Source organism: Wolffia australiana, chromosome 1, assembly GCF_029677425.1.
Source record: "Wolffia australiana isolate 7733 chromosome 1, ASM2967742v1".
NCBI lineage: Eukaryota > Viridiplantae > Streptophyta > Magnoliopsida > Alismatales > Araceae > Wolffia > Wolffia australiana.
The window spans coordinates 22,303,997-22,315,913 of NC_135835.1; the positions used below are offsets into that span (position 1 = coordinate 22,303,997).

The 11,917-nt window shown below is 39.3% G+C and overlaps 1 protein-coding gene across 3 annotated transcripts; it reads right to left on the reverse strand.

The window, feature by feature from the left end:
- Positions 1-6,295: 6,295 nt before the first annotated feature.
- On the reverse strand, positions 6,296-8,777 carry LOC144716734 (DNAse I-like superfamily protein). 3 transcript variants are annotated; one of them, XM_078591972.1, is made up of 4 exons: positions 7,656-8,777; positions 6,884-7,091; positions 6,621-6,773; positions 6,296-6,556 (listed from the first exon to the last, which is right to left on the reverse strand). In XM_078591972.1, exons 1-4 carry the CDS (start codon positions 8,252-8,254, stop codon positions 6,377-6,379), a joined length of 1,140 nt encoding a protein of 379 aa, XP_078448098.1. In that variant the 5' UTR covers positions 8,255-8,777; the 3' UTR covers positions 6,296-6,376. The 3 variants fall into 3 exon arrangements, with proteins under 3 accessions (XP_078448098.1, XP_078448107.1, XP_078448114.1); XM_078591981.1 differs by having other exon boundaries at positions 6,644-6,773; positions 7,656-8,776; XM_078591988.1 differs by having other exon boundaries at positions 6,296-6,564; positions 6,644-6,773; positions 7,656-8,774.
- Between the last annotated feature and the right edge of the window lie 3,140 nt (positions 8,778-11,917).

The following is an 11,917-nucleotide window of genomic DNA, read 5'->3' on the forward strand; positions in this document are numbered from 1 at the left end:
CTTGTGCACATTAAGTAGGAGAAATGAATAATGAGAGGTGCCTATTAGGACTTAATGGACCCATTTGGGCCTTTATGTACTGGACCATCAAGAATAGGAGGAGAAACTGGCTATGGCCTCATGGAAACCCATCATATCATTCATCACATAGCCAAAATGTACATCAGAAATATCCTCCAAAACTTTCTGCCTTTGTGCACTCCATCTCACTGCAAAACGTTAACCAAAAGTCCAAAAAACCAGATCCGACTGCCACACCTTAAAAATGTGCAAAGCCAATCTCAAAAATCAGTATGGCCTAATGATAATATGGAGAAAGCACACATTTGGGATCATCGGATAAAATAAACTGGAATACCTTCAGTAATTTTTGAGATATTATAGGAGACTTCTGAGTCTAGAACCTCTTGGTATTAAAGTTTCACTCTCTCTCCCTTTCTCAGTCTCTGCATATCTCTCTATATATTTTCCTCCCTCTTCTCAGCTTTGCATCACACCTAGGCAGTTTCTGGCAATAAGGAAAAAGGTAGTCCAGAGGTCCAAATCCTGCAATCATGACTTGAATGAGTATGTTTCCACTTTTTGTGAAGTTTCGCCTTGTTTGGTTGTAAAATACCGAGCTTGTGTGAAATATAAAATTTATATGAAAAATTTCAGGAAAAAGGCACTATGAATGACTTACTACCACAAAGTAGCAAAAAAATACACAATTGTATAATCTAGTTTTTGAAGCTTCATTTACTCTGAAGGGTTATTTACTGTTAATTTTACCCTCTTATCTTGAGTGTCTTGATCATCGAGAGAAGCTCATGATCCACACAATCCTAATCTGCCCCTTTGGACATTAAGATGACTGTTTACTAGCTTGGTAGAAATCTACCTGAGCACAACAGCAAACTTTGTGTTTGGCATGCCTCCTACTTACACAGACAATGAACACGTGATGACACATTAGGCTCCACTGCATGCAAGCACACTTACCTGCACTCTTGAATGTGTCCGCATAAGCCTGCCTTTGTGACCCATGCTAGTGCTTGAACCATTCGCTATCTAGTATTCATGCATGCACCCATGGTTTGGCACGATCCTGCGCTTGAATTTGCTAGCAAAAATATGTGAGCTCACACAGTTTCTTGCACTAGAATCTGTGCTTGAGCCCACATGTGAACTCATCCATGTGATGTGAATCTGTCCCCATGACTTTGCATGAGCCTGAGCTCATGCCTATCCCACATCTTCCCACTCAGGCCAGTGCACAAATCTAAGGTCACATTCCTAGCCAATACCTAAAGTAACGCACAAGCTTGTGTTTGTGCTCACACAATCAGCTGCACCTGAGTCTATGTACACTCTATGTGCTTTGCTTCATTCATATGCCCAAGTATATGATCACTCTTTTCTCTCTTTACGTACCACAACGGATGTTTAGAATGGTTCAATTAAATAGGAGGAATTTTCATTAAATGGTTCATATGCTTGAATTAGTGATTAATTTTTTAGTTTATCTTAGAATATTAAATACCATTAATAACAAAATATGTGTCATTTTATTTGCAAACTATTTGGTAGGCCAAAAAAACATTTACTGGTTTTTGAGCCTAATTATTTTCATTTATGATATTGTTTTGCCTTCCAGCCAATCACATTTTTATGATTCATTTAAGTTTTACTATTTCATAATGAGTTAATATGAGTCATGTGTGTACAGAAACCAGTTTGATCACAATGAAATTTGTAATTCTTTATGCAGAGGGAATATTTATCGTTGAAATGATGTAGGGATGTTTTTTTGCTAAAATTATGGCTTTCAAAGTTCTTTACGAAGGATTTGGGATGAGAAACCTACATATGAGGAATATGGATTTCAAGAGATAGATCAAGGAGTTTGGATAGATTAACTCTATGTTTGTACATAGACACCATTAGAAGAATGTTTGGAAGGGAAAACTCAAACGGAGGTCCCGTACCAAAAAATACATGATACTTCTGGAAATTTAACAAATATAATGATAATCCCATATGAGTCAAACCATGGGGTCCATTATGTACACGACAGGATTTGGCATATGTTCTGTATCGGTATCAGATTCAAATCTGATCTAGGATAGGAAGACTTGAAGACTATGAAATGAATTTTTTAGTCATTACTAAGACATAAACATATATGTTTGATTAACTTAGAACAAGAATTAGAAATTTAGGGTTGCACATATTAGAGTTTTCAATTGGATATGGATGAAATCACACTAAGGGGAGTAGTATCTTGGACATTTTGTGGATTAACGATTGTGTTTTGACTATGTTCTATAAGTCCCTAATTACATGATTATAATATTGGCTTAGATGCAACAAGTTCATGATATGATTATTTGGTCAACATGGGATCATCCATCCTCTTTATATGAAGATAAAACTCAAGAAACATGGTACAAAAAATTTCTTGGTCAATTTAATGGAAGCATCAAGGAAGAGATCTCTAAAAATGTATCATTACTAACTTGGAAGCTCAATAATCACTTGAGAGTTTACCATGACCCAAGTCATTTTAGGATTTTCATGTGGATGAACGATAATATAACATGGTACTTAATAAGAGAAAATGTTCCATAAAAGAGTTTCTGAACTCCTTAGTATATTCTGTAGCTCGTAGTGTAGCTTGGAAACTAATGGATTCAAATTTTTGATAATAATTTGTCGTTGTTGTTTGAGTTAATTAAAAGAAATATTACCCTTGAGCCATAAATTAGTTTGACTAGTTGGGGATTATCAAGGATGGTTTACATGAGGAATGAATATTAGGAAATTATAAAATATATTTTATTAATTAAAGATACGGTTAGATGAAGAGAATGATAATTAATGATAGAAACATAAAACAATTATGAAAGGATAAAATTTAATGGAATAAGTGGGTGCACTGAATGATGATGATTGATAAAATATAAATAAATGGGTGATGTGTATGGTGTTGTGGATGATATTAATGTATATGAATGTAGATGGATGTGTATAATTGTGGATAGATGGATGTGATGAATAGATATGGATAGATTTGAATGATGTTGAAAAGAAGAAAACAAAGTAGGTGCAAAGAGACGAGCTATCAATCTTTACCTTATGTTGGGATCAAGTTCGCTTGTAATAGCGGGAGACACTTCCAATTTATTTTCCACTTTGTAACTTCAACTGACAAGGAACACTAATAAAACTTGATGGATCATGAAATAACTTCCATGCACTTGGCTTATTCAAGTAGGAGATATTGCAAGTTGAAGCTCACCCACAGGGTTATATCAATTTATAATTTATTAAACAAGATAATAGATATATTTAATTAAATAGGTCAGCCAATAAATATGTATCCATCTCATAACATCATTGACATGGATATCACAGGGCCAAGAGGGACACACACATAATGTTTATTTGATGATGGAAAATATACCTTAGATATCGGGTTGTTTTTATGAACGCCCCTTCTGAAGTATAAAAGGACCAAATGCCCGTAGGAACACCCTTGATAATCTCTCCTTGGATGCTCCCTTCTTCTCCTTCTCTTCATGAGAGCCTTCCTTTGTGGGAGTGTCTGGCATGGTGAGATGAAATTCCTAGATCTGGAGCAGTACAAATAAAAAATGAAGAAGAGGAGACATGATATGGTGAGGAGTCCATGGATATGGTTAGAGTCCAAACACATGTGGCTTGAGGTGACACATTAAAGGAGCTAAAGAGTATGGGTTCCAACTCTGTACAGCCAAAGATGAAATTCTCTAAATTTCCATCACATTTATGAAATGTATGACTACAAACATGCTTAACTACAAATAAATAGAGGTTTAGTCCCATTTTTTTATGAATGTCAATTTTTGTGACAATTCGACAACGTGAAATAATCTAAAATACTGTTGAGGAAAATATTTTATCTCATTAAATATATATATCTTAATATCATATTTAATGTTTAGACAATAGTTCTATGCAGCATCATAAACCTGTAAAAATCAAGAGACTATTAAAAGGTACCAATGTGATGCCCAAAGTTCAATTTATCTAGATCAAGATGCTTATATGTTTTATTGCCTGCATATTACTTTAACAACATTAAAAATATTTTACATTGATATTAAGTTGGGATGATTATATGATAGTACAAATTGAGAAAAAATTCTGTATAATATGGAGACCTGATTTCTAGATTAATATAACCATTGGAAACCTGCCATATCATGAAATAAAAGTATAACATTGATTTCTGGAGTTAACAGTTCGGAAACGTAGAGCCTATAAAAAATAAGGTGCAATGTAGTCACTGAAATCAACTGATACATGATATCTGAAATTTATCAAGATCACTAGATTATGGGAGTAAATAAAGGTTTCAGCCTTTTATTTGTCATATGGAATGCAATATAGAGAACATACCTCAGTGGGATATGTCCCTTCTAACTTCACAGTGATGCAAGAAATAGACAAGGAATTCAAACACAAAAAGTAATGAGAATGACACAGAAGTTATAAGTAGAACTAAAAGGCAGTGTAATGTTAAAAAGCTACATGACTGATATATTGTATGTCAATTCTCCGACTATTTCATAGTATGTCCATAATTATCTCCCTGTGCAGATCTGCTATTACTTATCCAAATTATTTCCTTGGAGATATCTATAAATGATTGAAACATATCATGTTGAATTCTATTATGGTTATTTTAATGTATTTCTCAATTGGTTGACATTGCATATCTCATTTTGGAATGTCAGTGATGGCCCAAGGGGATACGACTAGCCAAAAGTATGATGCCTCATATATCATAAGATGGTGGATGATGTCTCCCTGTCTTGAGGATATTTTGACATATGGATAAATTATTAACTAACAAGGTTCTCAGAAAAAATAGTTTTATATCAGACATTTTAATGATCTAGGATTTACATGTAAGTGGATACTATGAAATAACTATGCAGGGTTTTTCGTGAAAACACCATGATATGACACAATAATGTACAATTCTCATATACCTATCAGGAATCATTCTTTCAAAATGATGTGTCATGTTTATTATATGATTGAGAAACGAAAACTGTACTTTACCAAATTATTTAGTGCCCACCGCCGTGCAATAAATAATCCAGTGTTTGTTTCTCGTGCTTCATACTTAGGTTATGCATCTTGTCTCTCGTGTAGCTTGATATCATATTGGGAAAATCTACCTGGACAGCATATTATAGAAATAGACACATCTATAGTTAAGTACGAAGAAAAATCTAAGTTGCTTTTTTTTCTGATCTAACTAATATATCCATGCCCACTGTAGAGGACCACGAGTAGATTCGTTTGTTTAACGCTAAACCGACTCACCTTACTAAAGCATCTGAAGAACAACTCTGAATAGTGTAGGAAAACTCTAGTCTTGAATTACGTTGCCCGTCTGCAATAGGTTAGTTCCAAACGGAGTCAAATTTCGTCCCACATAAAAGTCTTGCAATAAATAAACATAATTTCTCTCTCTCTCTCTCCTCTCCTCTCTCTCTCTCTCTTCTCTTCTCTCTCTCTCTCTCCCTCTGCAGCGAGCATGGGCACAAGTGTGAACTGGGTTTGGGAGTTGGGCAAGAAGTTCGTCATCTAAGACAAGAAGGAGTGGCTCCCCAGAAATTCTATCTTATCTCGCTTTATTTTGAAGGAGGTAATCTAGAAGGAATCTGTTACAAGAACAGTTTGTTTTTGTTGTTGTTTCTGTTTCAAGATAGGTTTTCTGTTTCTGAATGGATGGCTGAGATAATCACAGGTATGTGACTCTAACTGAATGGTAGTTAAGTGTCCTACCAAGGTGGTAGCCCCATGAGTTGTATAAATACCTGTGTGGACCAAAGATAAATCACAGCAACAAGTGTTTTCCTTTCTTTTTCTGTGTGAGTGAGAAGGGGCTCTTGTGTTGTCATCTGGAGTTCTATCCGACATATTTCGCGTCCTAGATGACCCGGCAGAGTGATAGTCGCCGGCTTCCAGCAAGCGTAATGTCCTCTGCCGTAGGCCAAGGGGTTACCCACAGTGCCACTGTTAGCATCGTACTGATGATCTCTCAGTCTAGCTTCATTCTTTTCATGGTATTCGAACTAAAATCCCATGTTGTTGATAACTCGCTTAGTTATTTAAGAGAGGAACCGGACGGAGTTAAGGAAATCCCTTCGCTCCCCAACGGAATGAAGAATCTCCACCGAAGTGTGTTAATTTACTCACCGTTCACAACCGCGTTTCTTCTCATTGCATCCGGAGTCTCCTGTTTTTGTTTTCTTGATTTTCTTCTGATTTGATATGGGCTTTGTGGACCCGTTCTTAAATTTTGATATAATCGATGTTTATACATAGGAAAGGAGCACTACAGCCTTCGATCCTGGCCATCCATTTTGCTCGTCTTTCTCCTTACGTCGACCTTGACGATGTGGTGGTCCGACGTTCCCTTGGAGGAGAGGACAGAGTAAGAACCCGGGACGAACTCTAACGGCGAACCGGGAGAGTTTAGTATGTAATCCACTCGTGTGCCGTAACTGCATGTACCCTGAACATCTGAAACGCGGACAAGTAAGAAAAACGACGAGTTTTCAGAGGAAAGAAAGACGGACATGTAAGCTTTTGATGTTGGTACCCTGGCCTTTGGCGAGGACGACGACGGCCTCGCACTCTCCGGCGAAGCCCTTTGCGTCCACGTACCCCCTATCTTTGAGAAACTTTGTCACGTCGGACTTGGACCGCGGCTTTCCGATCTCCTCGTGGAACTGAACACCATCAAGAGTTCAAGTCGCCTGCAGTTTAGGTTCGACGAAAGACGACAAACGGAACGGAGAGAAATCTAATCCGTCATCAGCCATCGTTAATAGTTACTTGCCTTAATAATATCATTCCATCTCTCTGAGGAATAATCCGTCTCGTCAAGCGCGTTTAACCCTCCTGCAAGAAGGTGGGGGCCATCGCTGCCTTGCAAGAGAGCGTTGATCTCCGTCATCCTGCATTCCTCGCTGAGATGGTCGAGATGGATGCAGAAGACTGTGATTTCTCCAAGCTCAGGTACCTCCACGACAGCCTTCAACACGTTCCTAAAAAACCCACCCATCAAGGAGAGAAATTGATCAACTGGGTCGTTTTTTCCTGCATGATTTTCTTGATAATGATCAAACTTAGCACCTTCTGGACCCGTCTTCACCCCAAAATGTCTCTTACGTGATATTCATGTTGTATCTATTAAATTGAAGTCAAGGCGATAAATTCATCCACACGATCAATTTTTCTTCCACCGATTTTCTCGAAAATTATCCAATTTTAGCACCTTCAGAAATTCAACTTCACCCACAATGGCTCCTATCATGATATTCACGCAGTATCTGTTTTATTAATTCTAGGAGATAAATTCAACAACTGGATCGCTTTCTCTTCCAGGGACTTCACGAAAATGATCATTTTTTACACCTAAAATCGATTTCACCCCCAATGGCTCCTACATGATAAAATGTCGTACTTATTTAATTGGACTTCCCTTATCCTAATAATTTCTGGGCAATTCTCTGTAAACCATACCACCCCAACAAACTCGCGTATCAAACTTGTGATACAAATTACAGTAGCCAACGTGACGAACAAATAAAATGAAATTAGAAAAGGACCTGAAATCGGCGTCGTCGGAGATGTTTTGCACCGTCCACCTCGTAATTGGCCAGCGGGAGAGAATAGCGTTGCCGAACTGAGGAGCCCAACTCTCGGCGAAGACGAAGCCCATGCCGAGCGCGGCAGCGAGGTCAGCCAACGGGCTCATCCCCTTCTCCTCCTCCGCTTTCACGTTCTGAACAGCGATAATATCCCCACAGACCTCGCTCAGAACCTCAACAACGCTCCGCTGGGGGCCTCCAAGCGCCACCAGAGCATTCTTTCTCTCACGGAGAAGGGAAATCTCGTTAAGGGGGAGGTTAATTGAGACTCTTTGCTCTGATTTGGCGCAGCTTTGCTGGTGCTTGAGGATGCTCTTTGGCCGTCTTTCCTTAGCGTCTGGTGGGGTGGATTTCCAGTCGCGCGGCACGGCCGGAGCGGCGGAGAACATGGCGGCGTTGAAGGTGGCGATGCGCGCCGCGGTGGCGGGGTCGCCGGCGCGGGCGTCGGTGGTTTGTCGGCGGGCTGCCGTTGGCGGCGGCCAGCAGAATTTGAGGAAAGATGCGAGCTTTCCATTTAAAACTTGGGCGCCGTTCGTCTTCTTCTTCCCGGATTTCATGTGCTTAGGGCCGTGGGTGTTGAGGGTTCATTCTTTTCCTTTTATAATTGAGAGAGAGAACGAGAGAGAGACCGACAGGTACACATTCGCACCCAAACACAGTGTAAAGAGAGGCGCGAACACTCACACCGAGTGAGGGAGAGAAGTAGAGCGAAAGAGAGAGAAAGAGAGAGAGAGAGAGAGAGAGAGAGAACGAGAAAAAGAGAGAGAGAGAGAGAGAGAACGAGAAAAAGAGAGAGAGAGAGAGAGAGAGAGAGAAGGAGAGGGAGAGAGAGACTTAGAGTGATCGACAGACAGACAGACGGAGACAGACGCACAGAGAGAGAGGGAAATAGAATGAGAAAGAGATATAGGACGAGGGAGAAAGAGATAGGCAAAGAGAAAGAGGGAGAGGAAAAGATAGACAGAGAGAAAGACAGAGGGACAGTGACAGGGAAAGAGAGAGAGAAACAGAGAGAGAGACTGAGAAGGACGGAAAGCGACAGGGAAAGAGAGAGGGGGGAGGGAGAGAGTATAGAGTGATAAACAGACAAACGGCCCCAGACGCGCAGCGAGAGGGGAAAGATAAAAAGAGAGAGTGATATGAGAAGAGAGAGAGAGAGAGGGAAAGAAAAACAGAGAAAGAAAGAGGGAAAGTGGTTCGTAGAGAAAAAGAGAGAGATATGGGGAAAGCGATTGGGAAGGAGAGCGGAAGAGAAACAGAAAGTAAAAGAGAGAAAAAAAAAAGAGTGATAGACAGACAGACAGACAGACAGACAGACGGACGTACACAGACGCACAGAGTGAGAGGGAAAGAGAAAGAGAGATAGGAAGAGATATAGATATGGAAAGAAAGAGAGATAGGAAGAGATAGATAGGGACAAGAGAGAGGAGATTGGAAGAGAGAGAGATAGGGAGAGAGAGAGAGATAGGAAGAGATAGATAGGGAAAGAGAAAGAGAAAGAAGGATAGGAGGAGATACAGATAGGGAAATAGAACGAGAAAGAGAGATAGGAACTAGAGATAGGGAAAGAGAAAGAGAGATAGGACGAGTGAGAGAGATAGGGAAAGAGAACGAGAATGCGAGATAAGAAGAGAGCGAAAGTGAGAGAGAGAGTGGGAGAGGGAAGAGGGTGAAAGAGTTTTGGAAAGCAATAGGGAAAGAGAAAGCGGATGAGAGAAAGAGAGCAGGCGAAACAGGGAACTAACCAAACACACAGCAAGGCGGGGATCCCGAGGCCTGGGACAGAGTTTACTTAAATTCGTGGTCCGGCAGGAGATGTGACTGCGCCCTTTACTACGAGAACGGGTCAACTCAGATCGATTTTCCCCTTGTCTGTAATAATCAAAGTCTCCAGCGAAAAAGACCTCGGTGGGGGAGGCATGGGGCTGGTTTCCTCTTTACCCAAAACAAATTTTCCCTTCAATTTCATTTGTCTTCGGGTCTGCTGAAAAGCTCAGCTGATCGGTAGGGCTTCGCATACGTCTAAGTGGGTAGAGAAGTTTCCGATAAAGTTGGGAACTTTTTATGCTTCCAGTCCAGCTGCAGAAAATCTGCCGATTCAGCCAGAAGAAGAGACTCCGAGGAACAGTCAAAACCTCTCGCAACGTCGCCATTGCCGTGTTGCGGCCACTCTCTCTCTCTCTCTCTCTCTCTCTCTCTCTCTCTCTCTCTTAGTTCTCATCGTTCTATCTTTTTTTTCTCTCTCTCTCATCTGTTTATCTCTCTGTAATTTCTCTTATCTCTATCTTTCTCTATCACTCTCTCATATCTTTTATCTTTCTCTGTCATTTCTCTTCTCTCTATTTTTTTTCTCCATCTCTCTATCAGCTCTGTATCTTTCTTTGTCTTTTCCCTTCTCTCCATCTTTGTCTCTCACTCTCTGATATCTTTTAACTGTCTCTGTCATTTATCTTCTCTCTATTTTTCTCTCTATCTCTCTCGCAGCTCTGTATCTTTCTTTGTCATTTCCCTTCTCTCCATCTTTATCTCTCCCTCTCTCATTCCTTTTATCTTTCTCTGTCATTTTTCTTCTCTCTATTCTTCTCTCTATCTCTATCTCAGCTCTGTATCTTTCTTTGTCATTTCCCTTCACTCTATCTTTATCTCTCACTCGCTCATCTCTTTTATTTTTCTCCGTCATTTTCCTTCTCTCTATTTTTTTCTCTATCTCTATCTCAGCTCTGTATCTTTATTTGTCATTTCCCTTCTCTTTATCTTTCTCTGCCACTCTCTCATATACTTTATCTTTCTCTGTCATTTCTCTTCGGTCTATTTTTTTCTATATCTCTCACTCAGCTCTGTATCTTTCTTTTTCATTTCCCTTCTCTGTATCTTTATCTCTCACTCTCTCATATATTTTATCTTTCTCTGTCATTTCTCTTCTCTCTATTCTTTTCTCGATCTCTCTGTCAGCTCGGTTTCTTTCTTTGCCATTTCCCTTCTCTCTATCTTTCGCTCTCACTCTCTCATATCCTTTATCTTTCTCTGTCATTTCTCCTCTCTATCTCTCTCTCAACTCGGCATCTTTGTAATTTCCCTTCTCTCTTTCTCTCTCACACTCTCATATCCTTCTCTGTGATTTCTCTTCTATCTATTTTTTCTCTATCTCTCACTCAGCTTTGTATCTTTCTGTGTCATTTCCCTTCTCTCTATCATTACCTCTCACTCTCTCAAATCTTTTATCTTTATCTGTCATTTCTGTTCTCTCTATTTTTTTCTCGATCTCTCTCTCAGCTCCGTATCTGTCTTTGTCATTTCCCTTCTCTCTATCTTTCTCTTTTACACTCTCATATCTTTTATCTTTCTCTGTCATTTCTCTTCTATCTCTCTCTCATCTCGTTATCTTTCTTTGTTATTTCCCTTCTCTCTATCTTTCTCTCTTACTCTCTCATATCTTTCTCTGTGATTTCTCTTCTATCTATTTTTTTTCGATCTCTCTCTCAGCTTCGTATCTTTCTTTGTCATTTCCCTTCTATCTATCTTTATCTCTCACTCTCTCATATCTTCTATCTTTCTCTGTCATTTCCCTCCTCTCTATCTTTCCCTCTTACACTCTCATATCTTTCTCTTTGATTTCTATTCTATCTTTTTTTTTCTATCTCTCTCTCAGCTTTGTATCTTTCTTTGTCATTTCCCTTCTCTCTATCATTATCTCTCACTCTCTCATATCTTTTCTCTTTCTCTGTCATTTCTCTTCTGTCTATTTTTTTTCTCTCTACCTCAGCTCTGTATCTCTCTTTGTCATTTCCCTTCTCTTTATCTTTCTCTGTCACTCCCTCATATATTTTAATTTCTCTGTCATTTCTCTTTTATCTTTTTTTTTCTATCTCACTCTCAACCCTGTATCTTTCTTTGTCATTTCCGTTCTCTCTATCTGTCTCTCCCTCTCACCTCTTTATCTTTCTTTGTCATTTCCCTTCTCTCTGTCTTTCTCTCTCTCTCATCTCTTTACCTTTCTTTGTCATTTCCCTTCTCTCTGTCTTTCTCTCTCTCTCATCTCTTTATCTTTCTTTGTTATTTCTCTTCTTTTCCCATTCGCTGTCATCTCTTTATCATTGTTTGTTATTTCCCTTATCTTTCTCTCATTTCTGTCATTTATCTTCTCTTTCTCGTCTACTTTATCTTTCTACGTCATTTCTCTTCTCTCTCTTTATCATCTCCTTGTCTTTCTTTCTGATTTC